The sequence below is a fragment of the Bos taurus genome, chromosome 9 (genome assembly GCF_002263795.3).
Source record: "Bos taurus isolate L1 Dominette 01449 registration number 42190680 breed Hereford chromosome 9, ARS-UCD2.0, whole genome shotgun sequence".
Taxonomy (NCBI): Eukaryota; Metazoa; Chordata; class Mammalia; order Artiodactyla; family Bovidae; genus Bos; species Bos taurus.
In genome coordinates, this window is record NC_037336.1 from 60,314,501 (window position 1) to 60,331,560 (window position 17,060).

At 46.5% G+C, this 17,060-nt stretch overlaps 1 protein-coding gene across 6 annotated transcripts in view; it reads left to right on the forward strand.

The window, feature by feature from the left end:
* BACH2 (BTB domain and CNC homolog 2) overlaps positions 1 to 17,060 on the forward strand; it is a 395,373-nt gene that overhangs the window by 362,563 nt on the left and 15,750 nt on the right. For all 6 annotated transcript variants that reach the window (XM_059889877.1, XM_059889876.1, XM_024996978.2 and 3 more), the window contains one exon: positions 4,708 to 6,306. In XM_059889877.1, the coding sequence (XP_059745860.1) occupies positions 4,708 to 6,306 (1,599 nt within the window). The remainder of the gene's footprint in view (positions 1 to 4,707; positions 6,307 to 17,060) is intronic.

Genomic DNA, 17,060 nt, shown 5'->3' on the forward strand with positions numbered 1-17,060 from the left:
TTCCTTTAGACCATTCCTGACAGTAATTTTCAGCCTAGATGTGTCTGCTTCCCTTAGAGCAGTGGAGTGCAGCTCCATTAACACCAGTGAGCTGGGACTGGCTTGCTATTTCTCGTTACTTCATTCCATTGTAACTTGGTGATCATTACCTTTTTAAATAACATTTTTATGGGTCATTAGTTTTGTGTGTGATTCTCCACCTCCTACTCCCCATCTTATTTTCCCCATTATCAGAGCCTTATTTGTTACAAACAGAATGTAAATAAAAGTGCAGGCTTGTGGCCCAGTTTCATAAACATCCAGCTTCACATTGGTACCTGGGTATTTGTCATCGGTACCTGGATATTTGTTTTCTGAGGACAATGTGAGGTGAAATGATTCCTGAAAGTGGAAAGACAGTGCAAGCTACTCAAGATGGGGGATAAACCAATACTGAGAAAGCCTCTGCCTGTTTTAACACCAGAGATGGGTTCCTGGGAGGGATGGGTGTTGCAGTTCAGAAGGTACCCATTGTATCAAAGCAACGCTTGACCCAGATCAGATGCATGTATGCATGCAAAGTTGCTTCTGTCATGTCCAACTCTGTGTGACCCTATGGACTACAGCCCACTAGGCTCCTCTGTCCATGGGATTCTCCAGGCAAGAATCCTGGAGTGGGTTGTTATACCCTGCTCCAGGGCATCTTCCCGACCCAGGTATGGAACCCAGGTCTCTTATGCTTCCCGCATTGGCAGGAGGGTTCTTTACCTCTAGCACCACCTGGGAAACCCAGATCCGACCCCAGTGGAGGCAATTCAGTGACTCCAGGTGTCCTGCTTACACATGTTCAAGGGACCATCTCCTCTTCTGAGCTGGTCAGGATTTCTCAGCTGACAACTCATCATGTCATCTTGTGACAGCGCTTCCATTATTATTTTTTTTTTTTTTGGTTTTTTGTCTTTGTGTTTAGCTACACTGGGTCAGTTGCGGCATGCTGGATCTTTAGTTGCAGCATGCGAACTCTTAAGTTGTAGCATGTGGAAACTAGTTCCCTGACCAGGGATTGAATCCAGGCCCCCCTGCATTGGGAAGCTGAGAATCTTAGCCACTGGACGCTCAGCCCTCTCAGTGTTAACATGGTTACTTAAAATTAACTTATTGTTCATATATCTCTTCTTCAAAGCTAAATCATGAGTTTATTAAGGACAGTGCTGAGTCTTAGACTTAACCATTCCTCATAGCACTGGTTGGAATCCCAGCTCTCCACTTACGAGCTCTATGATGACCTTGGACGCATTCCTTCATCTCCTTGCTTCTCAGTTTCCTTGGCTACAAAAAGCATGGCAATCCTGCCTGCCTTGCAGTACATTAGGAAAACCAGCTAGAATGGTGCTAGGCAGTAACAGGAGCTTGGTGAATAATAATTGATTCACTAGACAAAACCCTGCACACAGAAGCTGAACAAAATGTAGCAGAATTGAATGTAACAAAACATGATTTAACCTCATGGGAGGGAAGAGGTAATTATGGTGGCTTAAGATTTCATGGTGAGGACACCATTTCCTCCGACCTGGGCTTGAATGACAGTTTACAACCCTGTTTTTATTCTTGACTTGTTTGTGAGCATGTGACCATCATTCCAAGCTCGTCATGTCTCCTGAACCCAAAAGGATTGGTGAACTGATTTGGGATGTGGAGACTGTGCTTATTGGCATCCTTGGCCCCACTCCTACATTTAAGCAACAGCCTGGCCCTAAGTGGAGAGCTTCCTGCAGCTCCTTGCTGCCCTGAGGCAGGTGGTGGCTCCCAGGACTTATCTAGTGATACCCATGGATGTCTCTTAGCTTCTTTAGGAATTTTCTTTAACGCAGTCATAATGCTGGCAGTGGTGTGGCTTACCGAGACCACATCAAGATTAAAAAAAAAAAAAAATGGGGATGAGAGCGTAAGGAGCGCTGTATGAAAAAATAAATAAATAGCATTGAGATGAGTTTCCCAGATTTCCCATATAATGAGTGCATCTGCCAAAACTCAAGATGTGTATTATCTACTCTGCAACTGGCAGATTGCCTTGGCGGGGAGCAGAGGATGCTTCCTGATGAAGGAATCAAATCTGTCTTGATTCTGCCACTTTCTCTTTGTGGTGGAGCCACGTTACAATGAAAAAATGGGTCCTGTGACATTCTCGGCAACCTTCTGTAGTTACTTATCAATATGCACTTCCTTATCTTACACCCCCTTTTAAAGGTTCCTGGGAGAAAAGTACATAAAACAGACATCTGCTGAATCTGTTGCCATGTCAACTTAGAACAAACGTGGTCAGATGTGCTCCCTTTCGATGTGGGTACTAGGGGTGAGTGAGTGAGTGAAAGTCACTCAGTCGTGTCCGACTCTTTGTGATACCATGGACTATACAGTCCACGGAATTCTCCAGGCTAGAATACTGGAGTAGGTAGCCTTTCCCTTCTCCAAGGGATCTTCCCAACCCCAGGATTGAACCCAGGTCTCCCACTTTGCAGGCGGATTCTTTACCAGCTGAGCCACAGGGAAGCCCCCAGGTACTAGGGGACACAGCAAATAAGCACCCCCGCCCACTGTTGATGAGTTAATCGGTGTAGTTTGTTGGTTGACACAATGCCTTTCTCCAAAAGTAACCTAAGGCCAAACTTACCAAACAAACTTGTCACTTTCTCGACACTGTAGTTTTCTGTTAGGGGCTCAGTTGAACTTCTGACATATTCAGTAATATACCAGCTTTTATCAGATATTTAGAGGCCCTAGTTAGATTCAGGGTCACAAACAGAAATGAAAAAGCCCCTGATCTGAAGAAACTTTGTTGTCCACTGGTAGAAAGACACAATTAAGTACAATAAAAGGGAGATGGCAGTGATTGCCTTTGTAGAACTATAATGTGGGTCTTTGCAGTCATGTGTTTTTGTGGTAGGTTTTTATTGAAAGTATTTAAAAAATATTAACAATTAAAATTCCAGTCATCTCTGTATCTAAGAAATTTACCTTACTAGGCATTCCCTTAGAATGCAGTGATATAGGGACTTCCCTGGTGGTCCATGACTGAGACTCCGAGCTCCTGGTGCAGAGGGATGCATGGGATCCCATGGGATCATGCATGTGATCCCACATGCTGAAACTAAAGAGCCCATATGCCACAACTAAGACCTGGTGTAGCCAAATAAATTTTTAAAAGACAAGGTGCAATGCTATAAAATCAGTGCTGCCTTGGGGAAGACCGAGTATTTCCTCACTCCGGCCATGGGGACTGAGAGGATGCTGTCATTCGATCTCTAGGAGGTCTGCAGAGGGCTCCCAGAGGAGCGATGTCTGAGCTGAATTTTGAACAACAGTTTCAGGTCCTCCCAAGAGTCTGGGCTCTGTGTGCTGTGCTGAATTCTGTTCCTGTGGCAGTCATCTACCAAGCCTGCTGGTTTATCTTGCTCCACATTTATTCCCCTAGCAGAGATTTTTTAAATCACTGCTACTATAGCTCCCAGCAAGGACCCATGACCACTGCTTTCATTTGTTTTGTACATGTGATTCATGAATGTGCCTCCCTTCCCTTCCTTGTGGGGTCAGCAGTGCTTGCAAGAACTTAGAGGATGCATGGGTTTGTGTATAGGATAAGGGCAAAGAGTCGGACACAACTGAGCGACTGAACAGACACACACAAGGAAGCCTGCCCTGACCACCAGGAGGTTTCATCCATTTCCATCTGAAAAAACAACTGGCCTTAGGCAACATATTTCTAACTAAGTCATTCTGCGTGTTTGTGTGCATGCACGCATGCCCATGTACACACGCTGTGCATAAATAGCACATTCCCAATCTGTGTAAAATGAAATGGATGAGCAGCACAGGACAGTAGGCTCAGCCCCTGAAGGTTTACCAGGAAAGAAGACAGCTGTGTGGCAGGGCTGCTGCTTATAATTAGGGAAAGAATTGCCCATGTCCCGTGCCATTCAGCAGCTTCAACCATTTGAATGACAGCCGGTTTGTTTAGTTTTGTAACACCCTCCGCGCCCGCCTCCCCCGCAACCCCGTTTTATGGGCCAAGAGTTAATTTCTTGTTGAGAACACTGCTAAGGACTGACTTCTCTGGTACCATTGTTAAGATGGGATATGACATGATGGCTGGCAAATCTCAACTAGAAATCATGATGAGTGAGCAAAAAAATAGGAGTTGCTTTTAATGTCTCCTTTTAACTTTGTAAGTGAGCAAAAAACTATTTTCAAAGCCCCGTGGACTTTCCGGTTTTTAACAGGGCCATATTGCCGGTTTTGCAGTTGACAAGAAAATTATAACGCTTTCTTTGGCTCGAGCGAGCTGTAAGAAGCATCACAGCACTCCTGATGTACAATGGCTCTCAACAGGATGGATGGGGAGGGAAATTAATAGGCGTCCCATTGTTACCGTGCATTTTTGCCAGGATATTTCATTAGTGTAAACACTGAACCCGTTGTCATCTTGTTTAGCCACTTGACCCTGGTGATTTTCAGTTCTGTGTATCGTGATGAGTAGAGCAGTGGCGTGCACGAGACAGGCCCTAATTATTGGGAGCCGAATCATTGCTGACCCAGGACGAGATTAACTGCTCCTTTGCAGTCTTTATCCTGGGACATTAGCGCTGTCTGGTTATCTTGCTTCAGTTGAGAGATTCGGGACAATAGCAGTGCTGACGGTAACGGTTGGCGATTTCCCTGTTTGTTTTGCAGGTCACGGCCAGGGGGTTTGGGCCACTGTTGCAGTTCGCCTACACCGCCAAGCTGTTACTCAGCAGAGAAAACATCCGCGAGGTCATCCGCTGTGCCGAGTTCCTGCGCATGCACAACCTGGAGGACTCCTGCTTCAGCTTCCTGCAGACCCAGCTCCTGAACAGCGAGGATGGCCTCTTCGTGTGCCGGAAGGATGCTGCGTGCCAGCGCCCGCACGAGGACCCCGAGGACAGCGCGGGAGAGGAGGAGGACGAAGAGGAGGAGACCATGGATTCGGATACGGCCAAGATGGCTTGCCCTAGGGACCAGATGCTTCCAGATCCCATCAGCTTTGAGGCCACCACCATCCCAGTGGCAGAGAAGGAAGAAGTTTTGTTGCCCGAGTCCGACGTGCCCGCGGACACCAAGGAGAGCTCGGCCAAGGACGCGTTAACGCAGTACCCCAGATACAAGAAATACCAGCTTGCATGTACCAAGAATGTCTATAACGCATCATCACACAGTACCTCAGGTTTTGCAAGCACATTCAGTGAAGATCACTCTGGCACCAGCCTCAAACCGGGGCTTGCCGTGGGGCAGATTAAAAGCGAGCCGCCCAGCGAAGAGAACGAAGAAGAGAGCATCACGCTCTGCCTGTCCGGAGATGAGCCTGACGTCAAAGACCGAGCGGGCGACGTGGAAATGGACCGGAAACAGCCCAGCCCCGCCCCCGCTCCCGTCCCCGCGCCCCCTGCCGGGGCCGCCTGCCTGGAGAGGTCCAGGGGCGCGCCCTCCCCGTCCTGCTTAAGGTCTCTGTTCAGCATAACAAAAAGTGTGGAGTCGTCCGGCTTGCCCGGGACCTCTCAGCAGCACTTTGCCAGGAGTTCAGCGTGCCCTTTTGACAAGGGGATCACTCAGGGTGACCTTAAAACTGACTACGCCCCTTTCCCGGGGAATTACGGACAGCCCCACATGGGCCAGAAGGACACGTCCAGCTTCACCATGGGGTCGCCCCTCAAGGGGCCTGGCTTGGAGGCTCTCTGTAAACAGGAAGGAGAGCTGGACCGGAGAAGCGTCATCTTCTCCTCCAGCGCCTGTGACCAAGTGAGCACCGCGGTGCACTCGTATTCTGGGGTAAGCGCTCTGGACAAAGACCTCTCCGAGCCGGTGCCAAAGGGCCTGTGGGTGGGGGCCGGCCAGTCCCTCCCCAGCTCACAGGCCTACCCTCACGGTGGGCTGATGGCGGACCACTTGCCAGGAAGGATGCGGCCCAACACTAGCTGCCCGGTGCCAATCAAAGTGTGCCCTCGCTCGCCCCCGTTGGAGACCAGGACAAGGACTTCCAGCTCGTGCTCCTCCTACTCCTACGCAGAGGATGGGAGTGGGGGCTCGCCCTGCAGCCTCCCTCTCTGCGAGTTCTCCTCCTCGCCCTGTTCCCAGGGAGCCAGATTCCTTGCCACAGAACATCAGGAACCAGGCCTGATGGGAGACGGAATGTACAACCAAGTCCGACCCCAGATTAAATGTGAGCAGTCTTACGGAACCAACTCCAGCGACGAATCCGGATCGTTCTCGGAAGCAGACAGTGAGTCGTGTCCTGTGCAGGACAGGGGCCAGGAGGTAGGGAACCCGCATAAATTCAAGCATGTGATCCACCCTCAGTCCTTTATCTGGACTCTCCCTGACCCCCCCCCCCCCCCACCACTGCCAGATTGTTCTTGTTTGCCAAGATTTAAGCTATACAGTTAAGGGACCGCCTCCCCCATCCTCCCCTGGTGGCTCAGTCGGTAAAGAATCTGCCTGCAATGCAGGAGACCGCCTGCAGTTCAAGAGACCTGGGTTCGAACCCTGTGTGGTGAAGATACCGCCTGGAGAAGGAAATGGCAACCCACTCCAGTATTCTTGCCATGGGAAATCCCATGGGCAGAGGAGCTTGGCAGGCCACAGTCACAGTCCATGGTGTCACAGTCAGACACAAATGAGTGACTAAACCACACACCCGCCCCATCCCCCTCATCCACAGAGGCAGAATCCTTCGAGGTGATTCAGAATTAACCAGTTTGCCCCAGACAGCACTTGAAATTTGATCGAGATTTCAGTCCTCAAAAAGCAGAGGCAAAGAGCTTAGTGGGAAAAAAGTCTGATGCCTGAAAGCGTGTGCAGGTACTCCAGATCCCCCCTGCCCTGTCTGCTTTGAAAGAATGCCATACCTGTCACCGTCATCCTTGCCCCTCGCTTCTTCAGTGAGAAGAAAAGTATAAAATTGCTTTCAGAATTGACTGATTGAAACTGGAGAGATTCACAGTAAGCCCGTGCTTTCCCAGCACCTTTAAGTTTCCTTGTCAACAGGGACCCTGGAGTCATCCCTTGTCCATTGTGAATGCAGGTGATGGACAGCTCACCATCCACCCTGGCCCCAGTATCACTGAGGAAGCACCTTTGTCGGTCGCACCTAACCGTATCATGGGTCATTGCCCAAGGGCCCCACAAACGGTGAGAGTCATTTTAAGGAGCAGTGGGGTTGAGTAGCAGTTTTTGTCCACACTAAAAGTGAAGTGCTTTCTAGGTAAAAATTCCCAAAGGCTCCATCCATATCTTCCCACTGCTGGGAGAGGAAGCAGGTGCAACGCCAGCCACATCGTGAGCGAGACTCATGTGGCCAAGGAAAGAAAAGAATGGACACCGCAGGTGATCCCCCTTCCCTTGTAACACGAGAAGCCCCCAGAAAGAGCTGAGGGTGTCTGTGTCACGATCTGGTAGTGACTGCCAGGGACCCCACGTGAGACCTGCCACCTGTGTCTCAGAGCAAGCCTAGTGCCAAGCCCCTCCTGAGAACTGCATCTCCGAAAAACACAGGCGGAAATGAAGCGTGATTCTCATTAGGCCAGTGCACTTCATCCACGTCTGCGCTCCCTGGATATTAGCCTCTAGTAAAGCAGGGACGTTAACCCAACCAGACAGCAGAAATGCCACACGGGGTGAGCTGGCTTTTCACAGAGCCACGTGCAGTTTATTCAGCCCTCTGTGAGGTTGGCAAGAAGCACATGAAGTGTTTCGATTGGGCATGTTTTGCAAACAGCTTCCAAAGCTCCCTGTACCAACTACAGACATGCCCTGTGGTCACTTCCTCGCCTTTTACCTAGCCTGGTCCCCACCCCTCCGTTACTACCTAGCAAAAATGGAAAGAGAAATATACTGAAAGGATTTAGTTTAACTAAGAGACAATAAAAAGGAAATTTGAATGGGAAACTCAGTACACTGTATCTCCTAGGGTTTGGAATGGAGGGTTGGGCTCAGTGTCCCAAGCCAGAGTCACATCTGGGTCTGCCACCTGAGAAGGTGGAGGTTTGGTGAGAACAGTTAAAGTTTGTGTTCTCTCTCTTCACTCATTTCTTTCTCTCTGATCACAACTTTTAGGAGGTTTTCTTTTTTTCCCCCTGAAATTATTCATAAGCGTTCCTGATTCAGAAGCCCGGTCACTGAGTCCATTGGCGTAATGATTTCTCTAAGGATACATATCTCGTGAAAAAGACAAATGTCTCTCAGTCTTTCTTTCTTTTTGTCTCTCTCTTAAGAGGAGCCCCACCATTAACTAAAAAGGATGTGTGTGCATGACAGCTGCATATGTCCAAGGACCTGTCCATTTCAGAAAAATCTCCTTTTATCTCTCTTACATCCCAAAAGAGAACTTGAAGTCAATTCTTGAAACTGAATGCCACCAACAAGGGCACAGGCATCTTTCCTGTGTTGAGGCTTTATCACTTGTCTGCCTTAGAACTTTGCAAGGTTTGTGTTGTTTTGTCTTCACTGAGTCTTAGATGTGGCATGTGGGATCTTCATCATTGCAGTGGACGAACTTCTCTCTGGTTGGGGCGCATAGGCTCAGCTGCCCCGAGGCATGTGGGATTTGATTCGCCAACCAGGAATTGAACCCAATTTCCCTGCATCAGAAGGTGGATTCCTGACCACTGGACCATCAGAGAAGTCCCTAGAACTTTTCAGTTTTACATGAATCAGTGAAATGGGGGAATTATTCAGCCTACACAGTAGTCATGAACAGGGCTAGTCTCCCCTCAAAAAATATACACTATTTTCAAAAATATTTTTATTTTCACTTAAAAAAAAATGAATCTATTCTTTACATTGCTAAACAGTCTCAAAAGAAATTTTCCAAATTTCTGTGCCATTTCAGGAGTCACATTTAGCCCCTCTCAGTAGTACATTTTGGGTAGAATTGTTATAGTAAAGTTAAAGTTTTCCCAGTTTGACCTTTTCATTTTCCTAAAGTAGAAGAGATTAGGTTTTCTAAGAACTGTCTCAGGGACTGAGCATGACTGTTCCTCTTTGAGCTAATTATTTGCTTTGGGGAGTTTCTTTGACCCCAGTGGAAGTGTGGTCTCCAGCAATAACGCTGAAGGTAAGCTCTTCACAAAGTGAATCATAAATGATTCAGAAGCCAGTATCTCTTGGGCTGATTCTGCCCTGGTCTGCTCTCATGTAAGGTTCCAGGTGACTTCTTTTCCAAGTGAACAGAATATTCTGATTTCTGGTTATACTCTCTTTACCCTCCCATCTCATCAACATTGACTTCTCATCCTAAGTATTCCCCAGCTTTGGGAAAAGTTTAAATAAGCACAATATTGTCCTTTATCAACAACCATCTTTTTGAAGTTCCTTTTTAAAAATAATCAAGCAGAACATACCAAGCCCATAATGTACCAAATTTATCGGGCTTTCTCTTTGCCTACAATAATATATAAATATATTCACATGTCTATGGGTTTGGGTTTTACTTTAATAGCCTTTAGAGGAACCTGGTGGGCTACAATCCATGAGGTTGCAAAGAGCTGGACACGACTGAGTAACTAAGCACAACACAACACACATTTAATTACTAAGCAGCTTGCTTTTTGCACAGAGCTGTCTGCTGTGTACATGCCTCTAGGTCAATTGTGTAGGGTTAACACAAGCTTCTTCAATATCCTTGGTTCCTATACATCACAGCTTACTCAGTGATCACCTACCAACAGACATTTCCATTTCCTGTATTTCCCTCTTACAAACATTGCCACAATAAACATTCTTGTGAACATATTTATTTGGTGATGGTGCTTTTATTTTTGTGAGTTAAAGTTCCATAAGTGGGTTAAAGGTCATACTCATTTGTTAAATACTACCTATTTACTTTCTCAAAAGGTTGTAGCAATTCACACAGCCTCCAGCAAAACTTACGAGCGTGTCCATTGCCCCTGTTCTTGCCAGTAGTAGTGGTCACCAGTCCTTTTACATTTGCCAATCCGATAGACAAGACATGATGACTTCTAATGCAGTTGATATTTTTCTTACATGTATTCATCATTTGTATTCTCTTTTTTCTTGGACTTGCCATTTGTCCATTTGTGTGTGTGTGCGTGGTGTTTGACTTTAAAGAGTTTACAGAATCCTTAATTTAAGAATATTAATCCTTTCTTGTACATGTTGCCTATATCTTCTCCTAGTCTGTTTTTTTAAACTAAATTTTTGGTCTTTGTTTATCATGAAATAAAAATTGTTCATATATATGGAGATATGCAGGAGACTCAGGTTCAATCCCAGGGACAGAGGAGCCTGGTAGGCTGTGGTCTCTGGGGTTGCACAGAGTCAGACACGACTGAAGTGACTTAGCAGCAGCAGCAGGTTCGATTCCTGGGTAGGAAGATGCCCTGGAGAAGGAAATGGCAACCTACTCCAGTATTCTTGCCTTGAAAGAGGAGCCTGCTGGGCTACAGTCCATAGGGTCGCAAAGAGTTGGACATGACTGAGCAATTGAGCACACGCACAAATCCTGAAAAATAATTACAGATTATGTTTGATAATTGTCAAGTCATTTCAGAACCATGACCTTTATCATTAAGTTTCTTGAATTCTTTGTTATTTTTTTAAATTTTTATTTCTCCTAGTCTATTTCTATAGTATCTTTTTCCATTTAAAAAAGTTTAAATTTTATATAATCAAGTGATCAGTATGTTTCTTCATGACTTCATGCCTTCATACCTAAAAAGTCTACGTGGGAATTTTTTTTCTTACTTCCAATTATGAAAAAATGAATAGGTCATATTAAGTGGAAAAAGTAACAAACAGTATACATAACATGGTCCTAGTTTACTTTCTAAATATATTATAAACAATAAGAGCAGTATAGATAATAAGATGAAATGGGAGGCAGGGAGGGAATATAGGGAAAGATTTCTGTGTATTCCTATAATGTTTGATTTCTGTGTACATATATCACACAGGTTTTTGTTTTGACTGAAATACAATTGATATACCATAAAATTCACTCTGTTAATGTGAACAATTCAGTGGTTTTTAATGATTCATAAAGTTGTAGGACCATTACAGTGTCTAATTCCAGAATATTTTCATCACCTCAAAAAAAGAAATACAATATCCAGTAGCAATCACTTCTCATTCTCCTCTTCCCTTATCCCAAGCTGGTGCTGCTGCTGCTGCTGCTAAGTCGCTTCAGTCGGGTCCGACTCTGTGTGACCCCATGGACGGCAGCCCACCAGGCTCCCCTGTCCCTGGGATTCTCCAGGCAAGAACACTGGAGTGGGTTGCCATTTCCTTCCCCAATGCATGAAAGTGAAAAGTGAAAGTGAAGTCACTCAGTTGTGTCCAACTCTTCTCGACCCCATGGACTGCAGCATACCAGGCTCCTCCGTCCATGGGATTTTCCAGGCAAGAGTCCTGGAGTGGGTTGCCATTGCCTTCTCTGCATCACTCCAAGAAATTACTAATATACCTTTGTCTCCAGTAGATTTGCCCATTCCAGATGTTTCATTTCAGTAGAATCTAGCCACGTGGCCTTTTGTGTCTCGCTTCATCACTTAGCATGTTTTCAAGGTTCCTTCTTGCTATCACTGTATCCACCTGGCACATTATCATGTATTTGTTCTTCACTTCTTTTTATTGCTGAATAATATTCCGCTATGTAGATACACTAATTTTGTTGATCCATTCATTGGTTGAGGGATGCTAGGTTATTCCCATTTGGGGGCTATTATTGATCATGCCATGAAGAGTATTTGTGTTCAGGTTTTTTGTAGACATATATTTTCAATTCTTCTCATATACCAAGGAGTGGAATAGCTAAATCATATGATAACTCTAAGTTTAGCCTTTTGAGGAACTACTGGGCGGTTTTCCAAGGTAACTGAGCCATTTTATATTCCCACCAGCCTTGTATGAGGAATCCAGTTTCTCTGCACCCTCATCAACATTTGTTATTGTCCTTTTTTTATATAGTCGTTCTAGTGGTATAGTACCTCATTGTGGTTTACAGGTTTGCTTTTAGAATTTGAAAATTATTGAAAAGTCACAAGCATGTGCCAAGTAGTAAGAGTCTTAGTGAATAGTTTTGTACCGCAAGCATTAACTGTAGATTTTAATAAAGAAGCAGCAGGAAAACAGTTTATTTGCATAATCAAAGGCATTGATTAGTTGGATTTATTTTATTAACACGTTTCATATCAAGAGTGGTAAAAGCATACTAGGATGCTGCATGTACGTGTATCCTTGTGGATGTGTGAGGGCAGGGAGAAGTAAGGTCCAGAACAAACACTGAAATGTTATCAAAGAGCCATGTCTGACTCTAACTCTTCCACCCAGATGTTGACTTCCAGACATATGTTGGATATAAAGATTTTACAGTCGTTTTTGTGGCTTGTTGAATCAGAAATCTTTTAAAAAGTAACTGTAGTCGGTCTGCTTAATAAAACGAAAACCATTCTGGGCAGCATGGAAGTCAGCCATATTTCAAATGAAAACAATGTTTTCGTTTTGGCTAGAAAGACTCTTAGCATCTGGAACTCCAAAGCATGCCTTATGACCAAAAGAAGAAACTTTGTGACAAAGAAAGATGGTGGACAAACTGAAACACTAATGCTACTGCTACAACTACTACTCCCGTTAGTAACACTTCATAATTATAAGGCAGTTCCAACTTTTCAGAGCACTTTCTCCATCTGTTATCCAATTTTTTTCTTCATGGCAACCCTGTAAGCTAAGTAGGACCGATGTTGAATCCCTCTGACTCCCAGATCCTCAAAGAGCTTCAGTACAGAGCAGGAAAAGACTTGCCTGGGATCACACAGCTCAGTAATTGTAGCATCACAGCCAAATTCTAGATGTCCTGTGTTTGTTCCAGAAACTGGACCGTGAGATCAGAGGTTAGAAGGACAGTTGTGTGAGAAGCTTGTCTTTGGCAGAAGAGGTTTTGTCTTTGGCATCTGCCCGGCTCAAAGCCGGCTATCCCCATTCAAAGAGGACTGGAATCAGCCCACAGGGCAGCAGATCCCCAGACAGCTCACAGGGATCTGAGGGGCTTTCGAAAGCATTTGTGTTAGGGACTTGCCTGAAGGTTCAGTGGTTAAGACTCTGGGCTTCCAATGCAGGGGGTGTGGGTTTGACCCCTGATCAGAGAACTATATCTCACATGCCGCTCAGCACAGCTAGAACATTTTTTTTTTAAAGAGCATAAATGTTACATGTTTTGGAGAAGTGACTGTGCTGTTAAGATCCTCAGGGTACTGCTGCTGCTGCTGCTAAGTCGCATCAGTCATGTCTGACTCTGTGCGACCCCATAGACGGCAGCCCACCAGGCTCCGCCGTCCCTGGGATTCTCCAGGCAAGAACATTGGAGTGGGTTGCCATTTCGTTCTCCAATGCAGGAAAGTGAAAAGTGAAAGTGAAATCGCTTAGTCGTGTCCGACTCTTAGCGACCCCATGGACTGTAGCCTACCAGGCTCCTCCATCCATGGGATTTTCCAGGCAAGAGTACTGGAGTGGGGTGCCATTGCCTTCTCCCAGGGTACTGCTAAGAGGATCCAATTCCTGCAGCTTCTGCTCAGCATCTAATTGTGAAACGAAGAAAAGAGATAGGATTGAAGCTTGACCCCTGGGGCTGGTGCTTCTAGTTGGAATCTCTAGGTGAAAGAGGTGCTTCTTTTCGCCTTTTTTTCTGCAACATTTGCATCTCTGTCCTGCCTCTCCAGTAGCCCCCATCCAGCACACCAAAGACATCAGGCAAGTGAGATGTGTATTGAGAGGCATGGCAAGGTGAGGTAGCCAGAGTACCGGCTGATCACCAGCCTGTGACAAGCGTGCCAGGAGGCCAAGTCACAGGGAAACCCAGGAGCGTTGATGTTTGGGAGTGGGAATTCTTTTTTCTTTGAATTTGCTGCTAGAAGTTATATTTCTCATACAATGCTTAAATGATATTTTGTTTCACTGGAAGAGAGGGGATGTTGTTTGGGCGGTAGAACCAGGGTAGGTGTTGGCAGGAGAGAGAAAGGGAACAGCTGATTTCTGTCTGGTGAGAAAGAAGCGCCAGCCCCTGGGGTCTAGCTGGCAGCATCCCGTGGTCAGGCCCCTGAGGAGGAATATTTAAGCTTCATTCACTGTCCAAATGTCAGAGCCTCTTCCCACTTTTTGTCAGCCCTTGGGGCCAGAGGTTATCTGCACCGCAGGGGCCACTCATTTCACCATTGGCTCCAGAGCTGGAGCCCCCAGGAGTGAAATCCCCTCCTCTGGTTAATACTGACCCAGCCCAGAGTGAGTCCCGGGTGAAAACATCCTCCACCGTGGTCCTTAGAGGATGAGACAAGCCAAGATGCCCCTGACACTGAGAGTGAGTCTCCACTGAGATCCAAAGCTGGGGCACCACCTGTCTAAAGAGACCATGGGCTTCCTGGACCCCTTGGGCCCTCACCCTTCTAAACAGCCTGGTCAGCTTTCTGTGCCTCTGTGCTGAGCCTCATGCATGACTGATCACTGAATGTAGCTGCAGGCTGGCCGCTTAACAGGTGATGCTGCTGGTTCGCTGGACTTTGCATCCCGTCACCTCACTATTTATGAGGGTCTGGGGAATGAAAACTATGTCACCTCTGAGAAGTGAAATCCTGAAGGAATCAGTGGGTGGAGGGACAGTAAATAAGATGTGAAGCCCTACTGGGTCTATTTGAGTTGGAAAAGTTTGCCGAAAGAAAGGCAGGAGGGCCTCAGCCTTCTCAGTGTCCAAGGCCAAGTCACTTTAGCTGACTTTTGAGCCCATTTGAGGAATAGGTGGGTGCCTTCCAGCCTGGGAAAGGAACGTTTTCCCAGCTCCTCAGTGGGTCTGTGGCTGACATTTATCTCCAGGGAAGATGCCCATCAGTTTAGAACTTCCTACCCTGAAATTGGCAAATAGCTGTGGTAAGGTTTCTGCCACACCTTTCCAAGAACGACGTCAGGGGCTTCCCTTTGGTAGTTGGGGTAATCCCTCCCTTGCTTGAGGGGGTCGCAGCACACTTTAGAAAGAGACCAGAGTAGTTGGGGCTGGGGGGATTTTTTTCACATGGAAGAGTCTATAGTGGACAATTTTCCTTCAACCTCTGCAAAGCAGCTTGAGTTGCAACAGCTCTGCTGAAAAGTTATATGGCCTTTTGCTTCAAGGACTCTGAAACCAGCATTGTTGATTTTTCCTCTTTCCTGTCAACCTCGGTGCTGTTACCATAGTGGTTTATTTTTTATACAGGCTGTCTAGAGAATGTTAAATACAGTAGCCCTTGGTATAGAAGGCCTTGTGACTTTCCCTGTGGCCTGAGCCATAGGTATATATTCTGTCTGAAAATGTAGAGCATCAGCAGAATCGCTTTGTTGTCAGCAGAGGGGGAGACGCCGTGAGGCCCAAAGCATTGTCATGCCTGCTGTGAAAACACGCCTGCTGCCTGGTGTGGGGACATCCCTGTGCCCAACAGACAGACCTCTGTGTTGTGTAGGTACTGTCCAGGATCTGAGTCTGTTTGTTATCCAAGGCATATAAAAGAGAAATCAAACATTCTTTCGTATCATAATAAGCCCTGTGCAAACACGGCCTGTGGACAAAGCCCTTTGCCGGGCCCATAACAAGGAGCTGTTTGTGCTGACCGCCCGTCATTAGCGGCTGGAGCAGGGCTGAGCCAACTGTGCTGTTATGCGCACTGTGGTGATTTCTGCCCTCCTGAGCCAGCATTGGACAGCTGTCATGGAACAGAGGTTGCCCTATGGAAGTTCAATCAGAGCACCCATCGGGAGCCTTCAGCAAATGCCACGTCTCACAGGCTTAGAGCTATGAAGAAACCTGACTGAGCCGTCGCACCGAGACGCAGGAAGGCAAACGATCATTTACTAGGATTGCCTTTGTGCCAGGGGATTAAGTAACCACAAATGCCAGGGTCCAGACTCACTCAGGGGCTGCCTGCCTCTGATGCAACCAAAGCAAAAGCCTGAGCTCAGGATTAAAGATCTTCCTCTCACTCCCCTGAATGACCCAGACATAACCCTGTAGGTTCTGAATACTAACTAAGGGCTATTTCTTCACCAAAAGGATTTTGATCAGTTAAACCCAGAATGGCCTGTCTGTTCCTCTGGTTATCCAAGTTCACTCGAGTCTACTTGTTCTGTCTGCTAAAGCTATGCTGCCCAGTACAGGAGGCACACGCCGCATGTGGCTACTGAGCACTGGAAATGAGGCTAGTCTGAATGGTGAGGCACACCCAAGTATAAAATGCACCTCGGGTTTTGAAAATGTGGTATCCCCCCAAAAGTGAAATGTCTTATTAATTTTATGCTGATTACTGTTGATAATATTTTAGCTACATTAGGTTCTATTTGGTCTATTATTAAAATTAGTGTCACCTGTTTCTTTTCACTTCCTTTAACGTGGCTACTAGAAGGCGTAACAATCCCACTGGCAGCTCACGTTGTTTGCATTGGACAGCGCTGGGCTAGTGCCTGAACGAAGTTTAGGTTTATAGCTCCATCTGCTGGTGTACCCAAAGCAGATGCTCGTGTTAAGCAGGCGCTCAGCCCCTGAGCTGGGAAACACTGTGTCTTGGCCAAGCAACACTCAACCTTCCACTTCCAGAAGCTTCTGGACGGGACCAGAGCTGACTCCTGAAGTCTCTGCCTCATAGGGAGTCCTGAAGGGGGCAGTGGCAGACTACTGGAAGGTGCAGGTCTGTGTTCTCTATCTTGGTGCAGAGGAAGCTCGAGAGAACGTTGGTTCTCTGCTAAATGCTAAAGAAGGATTCTTTGGAGGATGCTCACCTTTTCCTTGATTTACAAGAATTTGAAAGTGAGACTCTTGCTGAAAACAGTATCTGCATCAATTATTTGTTGCTGCATAACAAATCATCCCAGGGCTTCCCAGGTGGCATAGTGGTAAAGAACCTCCCTGCCAACGCAGGAGATGTAAGAGATGTAGCTTCTGTCCCTGGGTGGGGAAGAACCCCTGGAGGAGAGCTTGGCAACCCTCTCCAGTATTCTTGCCAGGAGAATCCCGTGGACAGAGAAGCCTGGTGGTCTATGGTCTA